General features: G+C 41.0%; 1 protein-coding gene and 1 pseudogene across 4 annotated transcripts in view; both read right to left on the bottom strand.

Moving 5' to 3' along the window:
• Window positions 1–6,813: 6,813 nt before the first annotated feature.
• LOC145164668 (secreted RxLR effector protein 161 pseudogene) lies at window positions 6,814–7,458 on the bottom strand (annotated as a pseudogene).
• A 5,579-nt stretch (window positions 7,459–13,037) lies between these two features.
• The window catches only part of LOC145167267 (dammarenediol II synthase-like), a 36,882-nt gene continuing 32,169 nt past the window's right edge, over window positions 13,038–17,750 (bottom strand). For 2 of the 4 annotated variants that reach the window (XM_079086412.1, XM_079086414.1), the window contains exons 4-14: window positions 17,299–17,493; window positions 17,097–17,181; window positions 16,806–16,972; window positions 16,446–16,634; window positions 15,489–15,842; window positions 15,232–15,393; window positions 15,070–15,116; window positions 13,894–14,037; window positions 13,545–13,803; window positions 13,368–13,451; window positions 13,038–13,296 (exon numbers count right to left, since the gene is read on the bottom strand). In XM_079086412.1, coding sequence (XP_078942538.1) covers window positions 13,186–13,296; window positions 13,368–13,451; window positions 13,545–13,803; window positions 13,894–14,037; window positions 15,070–15,116; window positions 15,232–15,393; window positions 15,489–15,842; window positions 16,446–16,634; window positions 16,806–16,972; window positions 17,097–17,181; window positions 17,299–17,493 — 1,797 coding nt within the window. In that variant the 3' untranslated portion in view covers window positions 13,038–13,185. Of the gene's footprint in view, window positions 13,306–13,367; window positions 13,452–13,544; window positions 13,804–13,893; window positions 14,038–15,069; window positions 15,117–15,231; window positions 15,394–15,488; window positions 15,843–16,445; window positions 16,635–16,805; window positions 16,973–17,096; window positions 17,182–17,298; window positions 17,494–17,750 lie in introns of all 4 variants that reach the window. The other 2 variants (XM_079086415.1, XM_079086413.1) reach the window with 2 other exon arrangements.

Consider the following 17,750-nt stretch of genomic DNA (forward strand, 5'->3'; position numbering starts at 1 on the left):
ACCTTCCTGCAAGTCAGGCATCTCTCCACATACCAAGCCACGTCCCGCTTCATGCAGGGCCACCAGTAATCGGGTCGAAGATCTCTGTACATCTTCGTCGCCCCTGGATGGATGGAGAACCGAGACTTGTGAGCCTCATCCATCAACACCTGTCATACTCCGCCCCGGTACGGTACCCAGACCCTCCCATGCAGGGTCAATAATGCTCGGCTATCGTAATCAAACGAAGCTACTCGGCCCACTATCCTCTCACACTTCTGACGCTACTCCTTCAGGCCCTCAACCTGCGCCTCCCTAATATGCTCCCGCAGTGGAGTGATCACTGTCATCCTCAGATAGATATCTCGGATCGGAGCCGCCACCGCCTTGCGGCTCAGGGCGTCGGCCACTACGTTGGCCTTTCCCGGGTGATAAAGGATCTCACAGTCGTAATCCTTTACCATGTCTAACCATCGACGCTGCCTCATGTTCAGATTCGGCTGATCCATGAGGTACCTTAAGCTCTTGTGGTCCGTGTAGATAGTACACCGGACTCTGTAGAGGTAATGCCGCCAAATCTTGAGGGCGAACACAACCGCCCCCAGTTCCAAATCATGCGTCGGGTAGTTAGCCTCGTGAGGCTTCAACTGTCTCGAGGCATAAGCTATCACATGCCCCCGCTGCATCAATACTGCTCCCATACCTGTGATCGAAGCGTCACAATAGACTACAAAGTCATCTATTCCCTCTGGCAGGGTGAGAATCGGCGCCTCGCACAGTCGCTGACTTAGCGTCTCAAAGACTGTCTGCTGCTCAGGACCCCAACGAAACACCACCGACTTCTTGGTCAGTCGGGTCAGCGGAACTGCTATCTTGGAGAAATCCTGGATGAATCTCCTGTAGTACTCTGCCAAACCCAGGAAGCTCCGAATCTCGGATGGAGACCTCGGGACCTCCCACTGCATCACGGCCTCAATCTTGGCCGGATATACTAATATACCCTTCTGGATGACAAGGTGCCCCAGAAACTGCACCTCGCGCAACCAAAACTTGCACTTGGAGAACTTTGCAATAAGTCTCTCCCTCCTCAAGGTCTCGAGTACCTCCCTCAGGTGTTCCTCGTGCTGCTCCTCAGTCTTGGAATAAACCAAGATATCATCAGTGAATACTATCACAGACCGATCCAACATCGGTCTGCACACGTGGTTCATGAGATCCATGAACGCGGCTGGAGCATTGGTGAGCCCAAATGGTATCACCACAAGCTCATAATGACCATAGCGGGTCCTAAAAGCGGTCTTCTGCACATCATCATCTCTGACCCGCATTTGGTGATATCCGGACCGCAGATCAATCTTGGAAAACCAAGATGCTCCCTGAAGCTGGTTGAACAAATCGTCTATCCTCTGGAGTGGGTAACGGTTCTTCACCATTACCTTATTCAGCTCCCGGTAATCAATGCACATACGGTGCGACTCGTCCTTCTTCTTCACAAATAGGATCGGGGCTCCCCATGGTGAACTGCTCGGCCTGATAAAACCCTTGTCTAGCAGTTCCTGTAGCTGCGTAGACAACTCCTGTATCTCGGGAGGAACCAACCGATATGGTGCCTTGGCTATTGGAGCCTCACCAGGGACCAGGTCAATCCGGAATTCAACCTGTCTCTCCGGAGGTATCCCAGGCAAATCCTCCGGGAATACGTCCGGATACTCTCGTACCACTGGCACATCATCGACTGTCGTCTTACCCTTATCTCGGGTATCCATAACATACGCGGCATATCCTGCACAGCCCTGCTGAATGTAACGTCTCTCTCTCGTTGCAGAACAGAAAACTGGTCCGTGCTGTGGCCTCTCGCCCTGAATCACTAACTCTCCCCCACTGAGAGTGCGAACTCTAACCAACTGCTTCTCACAATCTATCACTACCCCATTGGGGCTCAACCAGTTCATACCTACTATAACCTTGTTCCCTCGCAGGGGAATAGGAACCAAATCCACTGAGAACTGCTCATCAAATAGTTGCAAAGTACATCCTGTATGAACTCTCGTGACCCTGACGGTCCTGTCATCAGCTATCTCGACGTCGAGTGGACAATCCAGCTCCCTTGGATCTCTGCTAAATCGCTTGCTAAGCGCGAGCGACACAAATGATCGGGTAGCCCCCAAATCAAATAATACCATAGCTGAAATGTCGTTCACTAAGAACGACCCTATACACAACACATAATCATGAGAAACAAATAATATCAAATACAGAGGTAAGAGAAAAATACATACCCGTCACCACGTCAGGAGCTGCTCGTGCCTCCTCTGCAGTAAGCTGGAAAGCCCTGCTCCGCGCCGTAGACACCTCAGCCCGGCCCTGACGGCCATCCGTAATCCTCAAGGTGGCAGGAGAAGGTGCTGCTACCTTCCCTGCTGCTGCTAAGCTCGGGCGCTGGGACCGCTTGTCTCCCCTCTGATTGCACTGAAAGCAAATAAGGTCTGATGCTGGTGTGGTGGTGGTAGTAGCTGTACAATCTCGGCTCATGTGACCCGTTCGGCCGCACTTGTAGTAGTCCCTGCCTTGCACGTCCCCTCGTGCATCCTGCCGCATTTGCCACAGCGACCGTGGCTCTACTGGCTCCGAGATCTATGATATGATACCTTGGGCCTCTTGCCCGAACCTCCTGACTGAACTACCTTTGGCTTCCTCTTCTTCTCCATCTCTAAATCCAACTCCCTCTCTCGAGCCCTCGCTATCATATCCTCCAGCGTCTTACAGCTGGATCGGCTCACAAACTGGCGGATATTAGTCTGCAATATCTCGTGATATCGGGCCTTTTTCATCTCCTCGTCCGCCACATACTGCGGAACAAGAAGGGCCCTCTCCCTAAACTTGGCGGTAATCTCTGCCACAGTCTCCGTCGTCTGCTGAAGGTCCTGAAACTCCCTAGCAAGCTGTTGCACCTCAATAACAGGTGCGAACTCGGCTCTGAACCTGGTCGTGAAATCACTCCAGGTCATGGCATCCAAAACAGTGTCATCTCCAATGGCTCTCCCGACCTCCTCCCACCAATCTCGTGCCCTGTCCTTCAGAAGACAGGATGCTAATCTGACCTTGTCTCCCTTGGGACATTTGCTGGTACGGAACGCGTTGGCGACATCTGCCAACCATCTGGTACTCGCGATGGGGTCCCGAGCCCCATGGTAGTCGGGAGCTCCACAAGCTCTGAACTCCCTGACGGTCAATGTGCGCATTCCCATCATGGCCGCTATCTCAGTACGGAAGGCGCTCAGCTTCTCGTCCAGAAGCTCTAAGATATCCTCCTTGACCAACCCAAAAATCACAGGAGTCTGGTCTAGTATGCTGCGTGTGACTTCTGAGGAAATAAACTCCCTGGTCTGCTCATCTAACTGCCCGGCTCCAGAGCTTGAGCCCGATCCCTCTCCTACACATGAGCTACCCACTGCTGGTCTAGAGCGCAAAACTACCATTCTGAAATACATCATAACAAACATCAGAATGCTAATATAACTAGAGGGATCACATACACTACTAGTTCCCTGGTCTTATCTCAGCCTTCCTTGATTCGAGTACGGATCCTCTGCTTTCAGTAGTACGGGCCCATACTACCTTCCACATCTATCCGTACTTTCCTCAAGAACTACCTCGACTCCACCAAGTCCCTTCTACTACTACTACTGCTGATCTCACACTAAACTCTTCCTAGGCTTTCCTTAGGGTAATCACCAACCCACTCTCCGCCATCTGCTGCATAAGAAGTCCCTGCTTTCTTTCACTAACTAGCTCGCGAATACTATTACATATTACTCAGACTAGATAATTCTTCGAATGAGAGATCCTACTCTACAACGGTTGGACTCAGACAAGAGCTGCGAAATAGAGCTAGACTTAACCTTCTGAAATTATTTAGTCCTTGCAATATGCAACGTAACATATTCGTTTACTACTTAGTGAAAGATAACTAAGACTCCTAAAAGCACAAAGCAAGCAGCATTCGAGCATCGAGTACACATAATCAAGCATCTACTACTCTGGCTTTCATACTGACTAATCTATACTAGCATACAGTTCTCACAAAGCTGAACACATATAACAGGCACATAAGGCATCCTTCCTAGATCCTTAGTCCTAATCTAACATGCTGTTCTAATAAAGCTAATAATCATAACATAGCATAAACTTGTATGGGTAATTTGGGAGTACTTACTTGAGCTCGGCTAATTGCATGCACCACACCCTTTTCTCTTTTTCAAAATTATTTTCTCTTTTCAAAACTCTTTTCTTTTTCTAGAAATTATTTTCTTTTCTCAAAGCTCTCTTTCTAAAAATGATTTTCCTTTTTAAAATTTTCATACCACTTCCTCAGTTTGAGTCCAGACACACCCGAGAGTGTGCACGAATCCCTTTTTAAAATTTTCATACCACTTCCTCAGTTTGTGGTGTGTGCCATGCCATCATCCCGAGCCCTTTCCCTTGCTAGCTGAAGTACCTGAAACCAAAACTGAAATTGTAAGCACGAAGCTTAGTGAGCTCCCCCAAACTACCACATACCATACAAGCACGTATAGAAAATAACATAACTCTGGGACTACTCCCAACTGAATCGGGACGAATCCCGGCATCGGCTTACCCGACATCGGACTCCTGCCCGGCATCGGGCTCACCCCGCCATCCGACTTCATCGGGCATCGGGCTCACCCCGGCATCGGGTTCCCCCGACATCGGGCTTACCCCGACACATACACAACATAACATATATCATAAACACATAACATAATCCCATGATCTGCATCGAGACCGCCCTGGCATCGGACCGAAGTCCGAAACATAATATCATAACATATAAACTAGCATACATCGGGCTTACCCCGGTACACATAACACCTAACACATAACATGCATGAATCACAAAGACATCAAGCATACATAACTACTTCTCGGGACCGCCCCGGCATCGGACCGAGGTCCGGAATCATACAAACTGCCTCGGGCTAACCCCGGCATCGGGCTCACCCCGGAATACTCTACAACTTAAACGGGCCGACATTGGGCCGTGGACCCGTTCCTACTGGAAGGAAAACTCACCTCGTATGGCTGACTGCTGAAAAAATGGGTGAGGGATCCCTATATGCTGCTCCGGCGACTCTCCGGCTATAATTCCATAACAACACTTAATCAAAAACTGATAATCCTTCTTAGGTTAAAATGACCATTTTACCCCTGGTCAAAGTCAACGTCCTGACCAAAGTCAACATTCTGAGTTGACTTACTCGCCGAGTCCTCATGCTAACTGACATCGCGACTGGTCGAACTGACTCGTCGATTCGTCCTTAGACTCGCCGAGTCCTACGGTAATCAGGAAAGGGACATATCGATTCTAACTCGTCGAGTCCCTTGGTAGACTCGTCGAGTTCTTCAACTTTCGTGTCTAAGTCATGTTCCACCCACTGACTCACCACTCCACTCACTGGTCCTATTCCAAATCAGAAAAGGAGTTAGGGTTCTCGACCCGACTCGCCGAGTCCGAGAACAACTCGCCGAGTCCTCCTTGTGACATATCTATTCAGTCGATTCTAATCCATTTCGATGCTTCCAATACATAGATCTGGACTCCCTAAGCTAGCATTACACATAAAGTTGCTAACTTTACGTTCATGCATGATGATATGGAGCTTAAACACCAAGACATAGCCATAAATGGAGGTTAAATGCATAGAATGGGGACATGGTCGAATAAAGGTGGCAACTTTAAGCTTCTGGAGCTCATGAGTGTCTAGATCTGAAGTCCTTACCTCCCCAAATGCTCACTATTCGAAAATGGGCTTGGAATTGGCTCAAAAGTGGCAACAAACAAGCTTTCATGAAGATCTAAGTGAAAATAAGCCAAGGTATAAGCTTTATACCTTCAAAGTTTCTAAAATGCACGAGAAGCTTCGGATCTACTGCCACTTCTTGAATCACCAAGGGTTTCCTTCCTTCTCCTAACTTCAATCACACAAATATAAGGAAAAATGGCTCAAGGATGCACAAGATTGATTAGGGTTTCGAGAGTAGGCTGTGAAGGTGATGGGGGCTGGGGTGAAGACTCATAATGTTGCTTAAATAGGGTGCAAACCCTAAGGATTAGGGTTTCCTCCTGATGGACCTACTCGCCGAGTCCATTCCTGACTCGTCGAGGAGTCCACTTAAACCCCGCGATTAAACTGGACTCTACTCGAAGAGTTAGGGCTACCAACTCATCGAGTAGCTCTTATAAAATGAGCATTTAATGAACTAAATACGTACCGGGAACTGGGCGTTAGAAATGCGGCTACACTTCACAATCACGTAGGTAACTCCTTTCCATTTATCTGCACATACATTTATCAAAGGAATTATTAAGAAGTTAAACTTCAACCTGGATAACTTGCAGAACCGAACACATACCTGAGATGAATACTTCATGTGTTCCAATCTATAAGTGTGAGCTTGCCATATTGAATTCAACTCCTAACATTATACTAGGAGGGAATTAGGTGTCTCGTCATTACCGAATTAAATGGACTTTAATCCCATCCCGATTATAGACTTGTGCACTAAGTCTCTTGTCAGACCTTTAGTCAAGTGATCTGCCAAATTTTGTTGCGATTTCACAAACTCAACCGAAATCACACCATTCGTGATTAGTTCTCCAATCATATTATGTCTAATACCTAGGTGTCTAGACTTGCCATTATAAACCTGGCTATATGCCTTAGCCAAAGCGGCTGCACTATCACAAAGGATAGAAATAGGCGCTATCGGTTTAGACCACAAAGGAATCTCATAGACTAAATTCCTTAGCCACTATGCTTCTTTACCAGCAGCTGCTAACGCAACAAACTCAGATTCCATTGTCAAGTTTGTAATGAAAGATTGCTTCTTGGAAGCCCAAGAAATGGAACCTCCCCCAAGCAAGAATACCCAACCAGAAGTTGAGGAATGATCCTCCATGTTGGTTATCCAACTTGCTTCCGAATAACCTTCTGAAACCGAAGGACTCCCCAAGTAATTCAAACCATAATCCATGGTTCCTTTGAGATACTTAAATACTCTATTCACTGCTTGCCAATGTTGAGCACTAGCATTACTAGTGTACCTGATCAACTTGCCCACAACAAAAGCAATATCAGGTCTGGTACTTGTCATGGCATACATCAAGCTACCAATAGCCTTAGAGTATTCCAACTGTGAAATGGGAATGCCGTTATTTGGCATTAGTTTTACACTTGGATCCTTAGGAGTACTTACAGGAGAACAGTCGGTAAAATTAAACCGTTTGAGAATTTTCTCAATATAATGACTTTGAGTCATTTCCAAACCTTTGTTCATCCTTTTAATTCTTATTCCAAGAATTACATCAGCCTCTCCTAAATCTTTCATGGAAAACTTAGATGATAACAATTTCTTTGTTTCATCTACTTGATTTTGGTCGGTACCAAAGATCAACATGTCATATACATATAAGAAAATGATCACTCCAGCTCTAGTAGCATCATCAAATCTACTATAAAAACATTTGTCACATTGGGTTGTCTTGAAACCAGAAGACAAAATAACCTCATCAAATTTTTGATGCCATTGTTTAGGCGCTTGTTTCAGCCCATACAAAGATTTGACAAGTTTACAAACCATATGCTCTTTACCGGGCATAATGAAACCTTCTGGTTGTTTCATGTAAACTTCCTCGTCTATTTGGTGAATAACCAGATTGTGGATACTGGCCAAGGCAATCAATAATCTAATAGTAGAAATACGTGCAACTGGAGCATACGTATCAAAATAGTCAATACCGGGTTTTTATCTAAAACATTGAATGACTAACCGGGCTGTGAATTTGTCAATAGTCCCATTAACATTCATTTTCTTTTTGAAAATCCATTTGCAACCAAGTTGTTTAGAACCTGTAGGCAAATCAGACAATACTCATGTGTTGTTCTCAAGAATTGATGACATTTCATCATCAACTGCTTCCTTCCAAAAGGCACTATCGCGAGACTCCATGGCCTCTTGATATGTCTTAGGATCATCTTCAATACTATAGCAATAAGAGTATTCAAGATTAATTTCATCCCTTGAACCTTCCACCAAATACAGTTGGAAGTCGGATCCGAAATTTTCGCAAATTGGCCTCATTTGCTTCTACGAAGCTCTTGTGGTTCTTGTACATTACCATCATCTTGACTTTCTGAATTTTGCACTTTAGTAGTACCAAAAGTCAGATCCTTAGGCCTTTGGATCGATGAAAAACGCATCTCATCAAAAATTGCATCCCGTGATTCGATAATATTGTTAATTGAAATCGAATCATTAGGTTCTATTACATAAAACCTATATGCCTGGGAATGTTCAACATATCCAATGAATATGCAATCAATTCCACGTTCTCCCAAAATTTTCTTTTTGGGCTCGGTGAGTTTTACAACTGCCCGACATCCCCAAACCCGAAAATAACTCAAATTTGGTTTTTTCTTGAACCAAAGTTCATATGGGATTGTTTTGTTCCTTTTATTTGGAACCCTATTTAATAAATAGCAAGACGTTAACATGGCCTCTCCCCATAATCCTTCACTCGATCCCGAGTATGACAACATCTAGTTTACCATTTCCTTTAAAACTCGATTTTTGTGTTCAACAATACCATTCTGTTGGGGTGTGTAAGGTGTCGTGGTCTCATGAATGATACACACTGATTGGAAGTATATGGGATCCATATATTCAACTCACCTATCAGTCCTAAGACATTTAACCGGAATGCCCAATTTCAATTCCACCTCGGTTTTGTATATTTTGAATTTATCAAAGACATCTAAGGGACCCCAGGGGCTCTGCCCCTTGGACCCCGCTAGGGGCGCTGCCCCTAGACCCCGCTAAAGGGGCGCCACCCTTTTGGAAACCCCGGACCTAGGGGCGCTGCCCCCGGACCCACGACTTGTCGTCGAACCGACTTCTAATTCGATCTTATGCATACGTGCACTCCGCACAAACCCGTACATATATTAGAGTACAAATTATGAAGCCCCTTAGCTCACATGTTAATTCTAGTTAGGGGTGACCATGGTACAGTTCGGTATGGTTTTTGGACCAAACCGCAACCGCAAACCGCATTTGTGGTTATTTAAATTGGAAAACCGAAATTTGCGGTTTTTATGCGGTTCGGTTTTGCGGTTATTTCGGTTCGGTTTCGGTTTTTAACCACAAAATGAGTTGGTGCGGTTTTGAAGTCAAAATGGTGCGGTTTTTATTATCTAGATCAGATTTTTGTTGAATATAATTTAAAATTATAAATAATTTTGTTATCTTTCATTTATTTCTAGACTTTTGTTACAAATAATCACCATTTTGTTCGATTTTATTTTTCAACTCAGTCACTAATTTTCTAATTCAACTAAAGAAAGCATGTGGTTCACTAGGACCAACTGGTTGCAGCCTAAACCATGCTTCATGCATCACTCAAGTGATGCGCATATATGGAGCTATTTATAATAAATCATCCACCCTTTATATTCATTCACCCGTGATGTGGGACAAATTCCCAACCTAAATGCTAGAAATCATTCTTCTTTCATTATTTTTTCCCCTTATCTATATTATTTATGTTTTTTTAATTATTTACACAAACATATATACATCACGTAATTAAATAATTACACATAATCCTCTTTCTTAATTTGTTTTATGCTTTTAATCATAGCTATGTGTGACATCCCCAATTTCACGGCCAGAAAAGACCGATTTTGTTTATGCTTTTTAAAATAAAATCAGAGTAATCTTTCAAAAGGTGTTGCGGAATTTGTTCCTAAAACAAAATATGATAAGAATCTATCAAAACTTTTCTTGAAGAAATGGATTTTCATTAAATAACAAAATCTCGGGATGTCATGTTCCGATACAGACCAAAAGCATAAACAGAACATAATAGACCTTACATCAGTTATTTATAACTACTGGCCTATAATCCATAATCTCTCGTCATGTCAACCAACTTATGCTCTTGATCCACTACCTGTAATACAAAGAAAACTGAATGGGCCAGACTTGGGAGCCTGGTGAGCATATAGGGTTTTCAACCCACAATAATACAATTATTATATTCAATCATCAAACAATCAACCCAATTACCCATCCCCATATCTCCTTTATTTCTTAAGGATTTACCCTAAGAATCAACTATCCTTCATCCATTCATTCCTAAGAATTGACCTAAGGAATTTATCTAAAGTCCATTGCTACCAAGGTTCACACGACAGGCACTACGTGTCATAGTCGCCAGGGTTTTTACAATAGGCGCTACTTCTCATAGTCGCCATGGTTTACTCAATAGGCACTACGTCGCATAGTCGCTAGGGTTTACTCAATAGGCACTACGTCACATAGTCGCCAGGGTTTATACAATAGACACTACGTCGCAAAGTCGCCAGGGTTTACTCAATAGGCACTACATCGCATAGTCGCCAAAGTTTACTCATACCATCTTTCATCACACACCAACTATTTCATCTACCCCTGTTCTACCCAACATTTTCGTAGATATAAAATACATATACAGTTTAAATCATTTAAAACCTGTATAAAACATCAAACCCACACCCATCTCAAATACACAAACAATATATATAACACATAGCACGTATTTCATGGAAAACACTTCATATTTATGTGTTAGAAGAAAGTAACTATACACTCACTTGATTAGACGATGCTCGGACAGCACTACGACTCTTCAAGTACTATTCTTTGGTGAAACTGGGATATCTTCACACACCGGGCTTCTCGCGGGCAGAGCTTCGGCTTGAAACTCTTTTCTTCTCGGGATCTTCGGAGCGTCGGGACTCGCTTCGGGTATCGGGGATGATACCGGGGCTTCGGGGGGCTAAAAGATGGCTTAAAGATGAGTAGAGTAGGAGAGAGGTTGAGAAATTAGTAACCAAAACCGGCTGCCTTCAATTTCTATTTATAGGGCTGAAAATTTAGTTTTCACGTCGTGAACCATCATTTCACGTCGTGGCCTTGGACGTCATCAGGTGCGTAGTTGCGATGTTCAGTCTGTCAGGCTCCAGAAGACGTCAGCATTGAGTTCACGTCGTGAACTCTGACATATTGTTGGGGTTCGCGCCCCGAACTTTAGAAATTCATAACTTTTGCATACGAGCTCCGTTTTCGACGTTCTTTATATCCACGCGTAGGCGAGATTATGCTCTACAACTTTCGTTTAGACTCCGTCGGTTACTTTTGAACTTAATTTTTATTATATTATTTTTAGTAGGCCGGGACAGGAAAACTCCGTTATAAACTCATAACTTCTTCATCCGACGTCCATTTTCGTCTGTCTTTTTACCGTTGAACTACTATCGACGAGATCTTCGATTCTCGTTTAGATTGTTTCGGCTAGAAATCCCTCGATCTCATATTCCAACTTCGGGCTGCATACTGCTAAGCTGAAACTTAGAAAAATCATAACTTCCTCATACGAAGTCAGATTTGGACGTTCTTTTTATGCACGCTCTCGGTTTAACGTATTCTACGACTTTCATTTAGATCGATAAGGCCAAATATCGCTATAACGTAATTTCACTATTTACGTCGCGCTGTGTCATGTCGGTTCTGTCACGAAACTTCGACAGGTCATAACTTCTTCGTTATAACTCGGATTTCGACATTCTTTATATATCCGGAATCCTTGTGACGACCACTACAACTTAGTTAAGATTATTCATTCTAAATAATCTTCTATCAAAAAGTCATTTTTGATGCTCATTGTCTCTAAATTGACTAGCCCTGATCTACGGGCGTTACACTATGCTTCAAGATAAAATATGTTATGAATTATTCATCAAGAGAATTTATACATTGATTAGTTTGAGATACTTATCATTTTAGAATAAATAAACTAAATGAAGCATATATATATATATATATATATATATATATATATATATACATATATAAGGAGTTAAAATTATATATATGCGGTGCGGTTCGGTTTTCTGTGGTTTTTGCAAAACTAAAAACCGCACCGCATCGAACGTTTTCGGTTTTTTGTAAATCTAAAACTGCAACATCGGTTTTTGTTTCGGTTTCGGTTAATGCGGTTTTTTCTGTTTGCGATTTGGTTTTTGCTCACCCCTAATTTCAGTTACATAAAATGAGTGACACTGAAATCACAGTACACTAAAATCACCAACACTAAGGTTCTGAAATCGAATTGATCAGTCCGTTATCATTAGAAAGCCAGACGACCTTCTCCATCTCCATCGGTTGACCCCTAACTTGGCTGATCCCGTTTCTCATTCACTCAACCAAAATCGACAGGTATGAAGTGAATGACATGTTGGATATACCTTCTCCATCTCCGGCGACTCCTCTCGGTGATGCCAACCCTATATAGGCGCCTCCTCTAGTCGTAGCTCTAAGAAATTGACAGAAAACAAATGAAGTGGACTCCTAAAATCGACAGGTTCGTATTAAGTTTTCAACCGATTCTGTTGAAATCATATCCTTAATGAAGTGGACTTGTGAAATCGATTTACCCTTCAATTGATTCATTCGTTTAATCGACCCCTCCATGGATGGTTCCATATACCCCTCGATGGACGCATCCATCAGTATGTTCAATTTAAATGTTCATTGAATCGATTTTTGTATGATTTTTTGTATCAAAGTGGCAAGAATGATAGATCAATTTGATGTTTTTATGAGTTTCAGTTACATGTAGACTTCAGCCTCTGACTCAGTTTGACTGTGTAGGTGGATTAGTAAGAAACTAATAATTTAATTTAAGATTGATTGGGAGTGATTGTTAATAGACATAGTCAAGCAGCCCAATCTAAGATGTTGATTGCTCTTTTCCCGTTATTGATGTAATAGACCAATAACCGGGACTCAAGCATTCTCTTCCATTCTTGCAGTTTGAGAGACTATAATATGACTGATCTGTATCACTGTTGGCTTTAATAGAACATTAACTTGGAACTCAAACATTCTCACACACATTTCATTATTTATCATACTAGATGTTATTATTATTATTATTATTATTATTATTATTATTATTATTATTACAGAGTAACAAATATATCACACTAGAGTACGTTAATTTTTGGAGATTGGGTAGTCATGTGCACACAATTTTATAGTCCCATTATTCATGTTTTGAACTTCAGTGATGACTTTAATATTTTAGCAAGCCCAAATATGTCTACGATATTCTCCAAGTGCTAGTAATGGGAAGATATTCCTGTATAGCGGATAATGCAGCATGCAATTCTTCATGGAGACTCCAGTGAACTCCTACCAAATCTTGTCAATGTTTAATAGCAACGATCACTTCACCAATTGTAGCAATTAAGATTAAAAGTTACCTGCTGAGGAAAATCTCCATTGTCCATTTGTGCATTGATCAACAGTTTTGCTGCTTTATGTAACGGTGTTAGGTCTCGTTCAACCTAGTGATCGTTTGGCAGAAATGAAGGCTTTTAGACAATAAAAAGTAATAACTTTTGCTAGAATATAAGGTTCAGTGATAACACAGAACTAACTTGTCCAGCTGACATGAGACCAAGCATGGCCCATGAAGTTTGAACTAGGTTTGTCCGATTTGCAAACAAAGGTGTGTATACTTCTCTAGTACAAGACTTGTAGCTTTCTCCCCATCCACCCTCTTCATTTTGTGTTGAAAGCAAAAACTTGACTCCTTTACGAACTGCTTCACAGTTGTCATATGTCTTTCCAGCGGCTTCTAAGCCTCTTAGAACAAAGCACGTGCCATATAGAAAACATATCCCCCAGTAGCCATACCTATATATCAGGTTTCATGAATTTTTATATCAACTTAGTCCTAGTTGTTCGTTGTCAAGAATTAATGATAGAGGTGAATATATCGCTTACCATGAACCATCAGGGCGTTGTCTTTTCTCAAGAAAACGCACTGCTTTTGACACAACATTTTCTATTTCTTTCTCCCTATGTTTTGGATGCAAACGTTTGAACGCTACCAGAGCTTGGATGATCGATGCCGTGTTCTCGAGATGCCTAATTGGATCATCCAAAATAAGAAATTAAGGATGCGTTTGGTTGTAGAAAATTTTCCAGTTTTCTAGGAAAATTTTCCAAGAAAAATGGAAAATTTGAAAACGCGTTTGGTTCGTTCAGTTTTCCAAAGTTTTCTAAGAAAATGAAAATTTTCAGTTTTCTAAATTGTATGTAAATTAGAAAAGAGATTTTTACAGTTTTCCAAAGTTTTCCAAATTTCTAAGATGAAAAATGAAAACTCTACCCATTCCAACCAAATGCATTTTCATTGAAATTTGAAAATGAAAACTCAACCCTATTTTCTGAAAACATTTTCATAGAAAATGAAAACAGTTTTCCACAACCAAACGCACCCTAAGGGTGCGTTTCGTTGCGGAAAAATGAGTCGTTTTCCGGAAAAATTTTCCAAGAAAAAAGAGAATTTTGAAAACGCGTTTAGTTCGTCTATTTTTCTAAATTTTTCACGGAAAATGAAAATTTTCCGTTTTCTAAAATTACAAAGAAGTTGGAAATTTTTGGAAAACCGATAATCATTGTTTTCCACATTTTTCTAATTCCAAAATTTTTCTAAAATATAAACACCCACTCTCAACCCCTTCCACCTCTACCTTCCCTCACCTTAACACCCACAAGCCCACCCGCACCCCCACAACCATCGCCTGTCATCACCACCACCACCACCACTACCGTCGCCATCAATAACACCACCACTGCCCCCCGCCGTTGCCCCCACCACCGCCACCGTCCCCACGCCCACCCTACCACCACTACCGTTTTCTAAAAATGAAAACCGATAGAAAAATATATACATCTAAACACGTTTTCTAATTTTCTAAAACTGAAAATGAAAAATGAATAAGTTTTAACTAAAAACGTTTTCTAAATTTTCTAATGAAAACCGAAAATGGAAAACGAAAACTGAAAAGGGAAAACGAAAAACAGAAAATGAAAACTGTTTTTCCGTAACTAAACGCAACCTAATGTTCGCATTTTTCATAATTCCATAAAAGTCAAGGGTTCGTAAGACTTTACTCTCTTTCAACAACAATGTCGGCAAACATCTCTGAAGGGTTCAACATCTGTGATTAGGAAAACGTTAGAATTTCTCTTAGCTTGTTTGTAAAGTTCAGAAAGAAACTAATGACATTTCATTTCTAAAAAAAAAAAGTCAATAGTTTCATTTACGTAATGTACCTCTAAATATGGTTGTGGGACTGGTTGCTCCCAGATAGCAAATCCTCCACTGGTAGGAGATTGTACAAAAAGGATGAAATTAACAGCATCATATAATCGCTCAATGTTACCATCTTGTTCGCCTGAAATTTCAACTGGCATTTGAGATAGTAACAGAAGACACTGCATGGATGGTTTATATATACACAATATGAGAACAAATTATTTTTGCAAAGGTTTAGAAAATAATAACATATAAGATGAGATCATGGTATTACTTTCAGTGCTTCGGATGTGCAATCTGAGACCGCCCATCCATCATCTTGGGCGAATGTCCATGACCCTTTAGTAACTTGCCGACACTTTTTAGTAAAATCTCCAGCCGGATTATTTTTGACCTGAGATTCTTTGATAAAGAAATGGGCCTTTTTCAGAGATTCCCCATACTCTTCGACCATATTACTAGCAATTATTGCCTGAGTTGAAAGCGCGCAATTCCATAATTGACCACCACTCGGCATCACCTTCATTCCATCTTCTGCTTGCCATAAGTAATCAGGCAATCTAGCAAGGTGGTGCTTGAACTCATCACCACTTGGGTTCTCTGCCCACCAAACCATCATTTGCAAGGACTGCATCCAAAACCAAAGACAAATTGATTACATTGCATAGACTGATTAAGGTACTTTACATCTCCAACCACTCCAACAAGTATATATAGTCATCGAAAAAAATTATATATTTATCACCAAAAAAGAAAAATTAACTTAATTGTTATTAAGTTTTTTTTAACGCAACACACACATTCTTTGATCTACTTTTAAAATCAAACCATCGACCTCTTAATTAAAAGGTTGGTATCTAATTGTACCGTTAAGCCAAAAGCTATTGCTGATAAAGTTAGTTAATACGTTTAAAATTAAACTGAGGTTGATTATATTTCAATAAACATTTTTATTATAAGTTTTATTTTTATCTTTTATAAAAACTAATAATTGAATATATTTTATCAAAATCTTAATAAATGGATAAATAATATTTTGTTTTTCTTTTAAATACTTGATATAAAATTTATATATTAAACAAATAAATAAATACGTGGGACCCGCTTATAAGCTCTAAAATGTTTGTGTATAGTACTAGTAAGAGTATATGAAATGTAAATTAGGGCATGATGGACTTGAACTCGTGAGTTCGAGTGAATAATCAAATATTAAGCCGACTTGATAGTTTACCTTTTCAATAGCTCCTGTGGTTATGTATCTACTTTCTTGGGCGCTATAACGAATCAACTCAATCGTTCTTTTTAAAGCTCTTTCTCGTAGTTGCTTGAAAGGCCAATATTTAAAGACCGGCTCACCAAAGTAATGAAGACCATCCCACAAAAGATCTTGGACTGTAGAATGAGGGTAAAGGAGATCTTCCTGTGTTCCATTATCAACAAGTATATTTCGTAATGAATTCATCAAGCTCTAAACTTTTGTGATGCGCTCAATGGAAATCACTGGTCGTGATAACCAAAAAACATCATCTCCTTAAACGTATTTCACTGTATACATACATGCTTATAAAAATTTATTGTTTACGAAGCTAACCTTGCAACAATTATGGCGATGTTTATTCCAATTTATTTCGTCATATGGGATAGAATACATCTCTTTTCGAAGCTGGAGAACAAATTCAGTGATCGGACCATGGAACCTTTTCCCATACAAGTAAGACATGGGCATATAGGCTGTTCGGCAATAGCACCACATTTTCGCTACAACATATTATAACAAGTTTGGTTAGATCAACTGGACAATTTCAATTCACTAAATTTTCAGATCTTATTTCATGGAATCATGGGTTTGTTTCTTGTTCCTAAAAGGTGGAAGTCTATGTACCTGGATGAAAAGGAAACGCTTCAGGGAAAAGCCAAAATTCTGGTGGTAGGGGGTTGCAACCGTCCCATTCATACACTCCGAGCACCTAACACAAACATCTTAATTAGTTTAATTATATCAGTAAGGGGTTTTGCTGAAAATCATAAAGTTGAATTTTCTTTCATGCGTTTTAATTTATCTATGAGAAAGTCAAAATATTTACAGAAAGATAAATTTTGCCCCAAGAAGGAATACAGGTTGCACCCCCATGGTCAAGTATCCACTTCCTGCCTCGGCTTACTGCACAATTTCCGTCATCTGGTCCTTCTCCTAATAGTCGTAGTGCTACATAGTTCAATGCAGATCCCATCATGGTGCTGTGCCCCTCGATGTGAAATCCCCATCCCCCATCTTTATTCTAACAAACATTAAAAGGACATTTGTTACCATACTAGCTCCAAAAAGAAATTATAATATTTGCTGAATCATAACAAGTGAAATATTAACTAATAATACTAAACTCAAAAAGCTTATGAAATAATGAAAATTTATAATGATGTTATAAATAAGTATCATGGTAACTTCTGGTGGAGTTATTGGTTCATATGATTGGCATATAGCTCAATATAGAGTTGATGGTTTTGGTGATGACCTTGGTGATATTTGCTTAATGAT

Source organism: Lactuca virosa, chromosome 3 (assembly GCF_052849685.1).
Source record: "Lactuca virosa cultivar CGN04683 chromosome 3, Lactuca_virosa_CGN04683_v6, whole genome shotgun sequence".
Classification (NCBI taxonomy): domain Eukaryota; kingdom Viridiplantae; phylum Streptophyta; class Magnoliopsida; order Asterales; family Asteraceae; genus Lactuca; species Lactuca virosa.